This window comes from Rhipicephalus sanguineus, chromosome 5 (assembly GCF_013339695.2).
Source record: "Rhipicephalus sanguineus isolate Rsan-2018 chromosome 5, BIME_Rsan_1.4, whole genome shotgun sequence".
NCBI lineage: Eukaryota > Metazoa > Arthropoda > Arachnida > Ixodida > Ixodidae > Rhipicephalus > Rhipicephalus sanguineus.
This window is the reverse complement of record NC_051180.1, coordinates 148,354,144-148,359,143: the sequence shown is the minus strand read 5'-3', so window position 1 is coordinate 148,359,143 and position 5,000 is coordinate 148,354,144. Positions and strand designations below refer to the sequence as shown.

General features: G+C 46.2%; 1 protein-coding gene across 1 annotated transcript in view; it reads left to right on the top strand.

Moving 5' to 3' along the window:
- The window catches only part of LOC119395016 (Down syndrome cell adhesion molecule-like protein Dscam2), a 132,968-nt gene that overhangs the window by 127,280 nt on the left and 688 nt on the right, over nucleotides 1–5,000 (top strand). The window contains exons 27-29 of the mRNA XM_037662309.1: nucleotides 963–1,232; nucleotides 3,046–3,357; nucleotides 4,663–4,836. Coding sequence (XP_037518237.1) covers nucleotides 963–1,232; nucleotides 3,046–3,357; nucleotides 4,663–4,836 — 756 coding nt within the window. The remainder of the gene's footprint in view (nucleotides 1–962; nucleotides 1,233–3,045; nucleotides 3,358–4,662; nucleotides 4,837–5,000) is intronic.

Here is a 5,000-nt window from a genome sequence, read left to right as displayed (position 1 = left end):
CTCGGCGCTGACTAGACACTGAAATACGAGGAGTCTCTACATTTATCGCGTGTCTGCAGACATGCATGCGAGATGAATTAGCCAAAAAAAAATCAACGCAATACGTGTTTGTAATGCAAACGAGAAGCGTGCTTTCGTGACATGTATCTTGCAAACAAAGCCTGTTTTTTTCTCACAAGACATTTCTTAGCGCGCTAACAAAGTACGCGACTGTGAGTGCCTTTGAATGTTTCCTTTTCCCCCTGGCACTGATAATAATCATTATAACATCTCCGCTAATTGCGAATCTCTTGAACTTCCCGATTAGGCATTTTCTGGTTCGCGCATGCTCCATTTGTTGTTCGCTGCAGCGTTTTTATTAAACTACTGTGAGATTCGATACGGTGTGCAACAGTGCATCTGTATTGAAAACTGCACAGATCTGAAAATTCGATGCTGTGTGTATTGTGTGTCGTGAAGTTCCCAGTTAGCTAATCCTCTCTGGCGGCATAAACGCGGTGTACAGCGAGTTGTGTCGATTCGCGGTTCTATTAGTTTATATCTAATGCTCGAAATACTGCGAAGTATGAAACACAAACACTCATTTCTCTTTCTTTGTAGCTATATTACACATGCTCACTCACTCACTCACTCACCCAATCACTCACTCACTCACTACTCACTCACTCACTCACTCACTCACTCACTCACTCACTCACTCACTCACTCACTCACTCACTACTCACTAACTCACTCACTCACTCACTCACTCACTCACTCACTCACTCACTCACTACTCACTCACGCAATCACTCACTCACTACTCACTCAATCACTCACTCATTCACTCACTCACTCACTACTCACTAACTCACTAACTACTCACTAACTCACTCAATCACTACTCACTCACTCACTCACTCACTCACTCACTCACTCACTCACTCACTCACGCACTCAGCAACATGCATTCTCTATTCAAGAGTACGAGGTGCACTACAAGAGGCAGCAGGGTTCCTGGGACTTGGTGCACGTGACTCCTCCGCAGCCAAAGTCCAGCGGCAATGCTGGAGCGAGAGGCACACCTTCGCCGTCCAGGCTGGCCTCGGCCACTCGTGTCAACGGCAGCTGGTTGGCCCACGAGCTGACCGGCCTGTCGTGCGGCACGCAGTACCACATCTACGTCGTGGCCGTGGCCGACAGAGGTCGCAGCGAGCCCAGTGACACCGTGTTCGCAAGGACGAAAGGAGGAGGTAAGAATGTATGACGCCTCTTTGCCTCTCTCTCTCCCTGTATTTTCATCACATTTAGAAGCGCCGCCTGATAGGAACAAAGGAAGGAAACAGAAAGGCAGATGCCATCGAGGCTGGTTGGCGACCTTAGGCCAAATCCACTTATTATAAACGGAAGTGGCAACTCTGCTGAAGATAGACGCAAGAATGAATCAGGACTAGCCATCATCAAGAAAGTTTGAATAAATAAAGAAAGGGCCAGTAAAGATAGGTGGAAGTGAAGAAGGCGACGTCTCGTTCAAGGTCCTATAGTCGACATGTTCTTGAGCAGGCTGCACGGCGTGCTCTCTCTGTGCCGACCCCGGTGAAACCGATGTGATCGCTGGAGGGATAAGACGCGCGCAAAGCGAAAGCTATAAATCGAGGCGTTTGTGCCGCAGTTTGCCTAATTGAAATGATGGAGATTAGGACAGACTGTTGACCAACCACTACTCTCTTGTGCTTCCCTATGTGAAGCTGTTTAAAGAGACTGTCTACCGTCCTTACATCGCTTTTCTGTTTTGTACCCCGATAGAAAGCGCACCGCTAAGTGTCCAACCTTGCAGCAGTTTCTCTGGAAAGTGAGTAAATATTTTTAAAACAGAATTTTTCGATCTGCGCTCGATCCTATTCCATTAGCGTGAAACACGCCCACAACACTGGTTGCTGGAAGCGATGACGATTGTAGTGCCGGTAAGAATTAAAACTGAAAGCACATGTGATTTCTGTAAGATTACATTATTTTCGCTGAACACTAATGTAATGAATGTAACAGTCGTTTTCAGCGCGCTAGCGGTTAAATGAAGCCTTATTATACGATTACAGAAGACTTGTTTTACTGTAATCGCAGTCTATGCGTTTATTTTAGCACTGCTGCCACAATCCAAGCCAAGTTAATTCATCAAAAAGAGACAATAAATGTACGTCTTCACAGCGCAGCACACGTGAGACATCTTAACAACAATACAGCGGCACAGTACGACCAGCACGGAGGGCCGCATGGCATGGCGCATGAGTTGAAGCAGACGAAATCAAAGACGGCGCCGCAAGCAGCGCCATCGGGCGCCTTTTTGGATGCGTGAGAAAAGAAAAAGCAAAAAATTACTCTCTGACACAACCGAAAGCTGCCTCAAGTGCATGACATACAATTTCAAGTTATACATGTTTTTTTTAAGCAAAATGAGTCTACCTGCGAGGATTTCTTGTCCTACCAGTAGATTTACCACATCGCTGTTGGATGACGCTAGCGGTCATTCTTTCACGATTTTCAACACCAAATTAAAAATGTAATTACTTTTTTATGAGGCAAAAGCATGCTCGTTGCCGCCGATGTGACGAATGATCTTCTCACTTTCACCACAATCAGAAACTTTTTCCCGAGCGGTAGACAGTCCCTTTAAAGATGTAAAGCAAGAAACCACGTACGCACACAGTACATACATACATACATACATACATACATACATACATACATACATACATACATACATACATACATACATACATACATACATACATACATACATACATACATACATACATACATACATACATACATACATACATACATACATACATACATACATACATACATACATACATACATACATACATACATACATACATACATACGTACGTACGTACGTACGTACGTACGTACATACATACATACATGCATACCCTCTCAAGGATCTAGTTGCTGCTGTCTAACAGCCGTACAAGCTTTCGTGTGTTCATTCGTGCCTTTCGCTTATTGTGTGATTGAACTATACCTATGTATGGCACACCAATGCAGTACCCACATCGCCCAAGCGGGAGGCTTTCGTGACGCCCAACGCCAGCTCGTTGACCCTCCGTCCATCCTCCTGGGCGTCCGGTCCATCCGGCTGCCCCGTGTCGCACCTGGCCGTCGAGTACAGACCGCGCGATGGCACGGGACCCTGGACAGTGGCTTCGCGTGCCCTGCAGCCTCGCGAGGGTCCCATGACACTGCACCACCTACGGCCAGACACTTGGTACAACTTGCGTGTCACGGCGCACACTGAGGCCGGCACAACCTCCGCCGAGTACGCCATCCGGACGCTGCCGGCTTCGGCAACGCGCTCGGGTACAGCCGCCACAACGAACGATTAACTCTCACCAGCCTGTGATCATGTTTCGTAGAGTGTTGAGTACCGAAAAATTGCACGCTTTTTAATTAATATTATTTCAAACAATTGGGACTCGGACACCATCTAGAGCGCTGTGAGCAAAAGCAATAAAGAAGATGTCTCCAGATCCGCGCAAAAAGGCGGCGCAAGACAGCACGATTTATGCCCAAGGATCGCCCTACGACTTTAAGGTTGTAGATATGCTCTCTTTGGTGTTGCTGCTTTGCATGTGCGAATATTGCCGTCAAGTTAAAATAGTCTTTTTTATTCTGTTCTCGTCAAGGAAATTTTTGCCTGATACAAAAGTGTTTTCTTGTGTCGTCTTTCACTACGTTTCTTTCTCTCACTCGCGCCGTCTGAACATAAAGCAAAACCGAATCACTCATCTATCAACACTACTAAATGCAACAGCATGCAGGACGCTAGCCATAGAACTAAACTGTACTGGCTACTCCGTGAATATTAAGTGGGTCTGAGGCAGTAGTTCGTCAGCTTGAGTAGATGTTAAGGCTTGGGCTCTCAGGCGCATGTAAGCCTGTGTGTTTTCGAGAAGCGCTGTGTGTGTTCCGTCTTTATCTCAATTCGCGCTGCTCGCTTTCTGAAAAAAGTAAAGTTGTAAACACATAATTACCTTCCACTGAAGGTTACAGTAGTGTACATTGAACTTATAACAGTTTTATATTGCGGTACCTCAATTTGCCTAATAAGCACTGCACGTGATACCTACTTACTGTGGCAATTACTTTTTTTCTCTTACTAGCTTGTGCACTGCCGCGCCATTAATACACTCACGTTGGTCAGTGAACGTGACCTACAGTAGAATGGAATGATGGGCTAGTTGGAATGCATGCATGATTGATGCAGCGCTAAAGACGAAGACGTAAGGAACACAGATAAACTATTACGAAAATAATCGTTACACAATACACCTCTTGAATCCTGGTATTACTAAGTGAATAATAAATGCGCAAGTCGGGAAAACAGGGCGCCTTATAATAAGAGACGCATAGACAGTTCGAGCTCACAGCTGTCTCTCTTCACTCGTAGCGACTTATTCCCGATATGCGCATTTATTAATCAATCACTGGAAAGAAATAACAAGCCCCTTATTACCTTAATCCCAACGTATACAGTTTCCCTGGAACCTTCTTTGGACATTTAGCCGCTACGAAAACACGTAATGTTGATTGCGGCTTACCGACGCCTAGCCCTAACCCATTGTCTTCTACCATGCTGCAATGTGTCTTCTGTGCACGTCACAGGCACTGTACTCCCCGAGTTGATGGTCGTGAATGGCGGCGGTGGCGCGGACGGCGAGCTGCCACTGTTGGTGCCCATCGCTACTTCGCTCAGCTTAGCCCTGGCCGCCGCCTCCATCGTGTTGGCCTACGTGTGCTGCAGAAGGCGCGCAGAGCCAACATTCGCCAAGGATCACGGTACGCACCACCGCGCCAACGCATCTTATATTAATTTAGGGACTTGTACCTGTACGCACGCATTTGCACTCTAAAAAGATATAATATAATAATTGTTGGGGTTTAACGTCCCAAAACCACGATATGATTATGATAGACGCCGTAGTGGAGGGCTGCGGAAATTT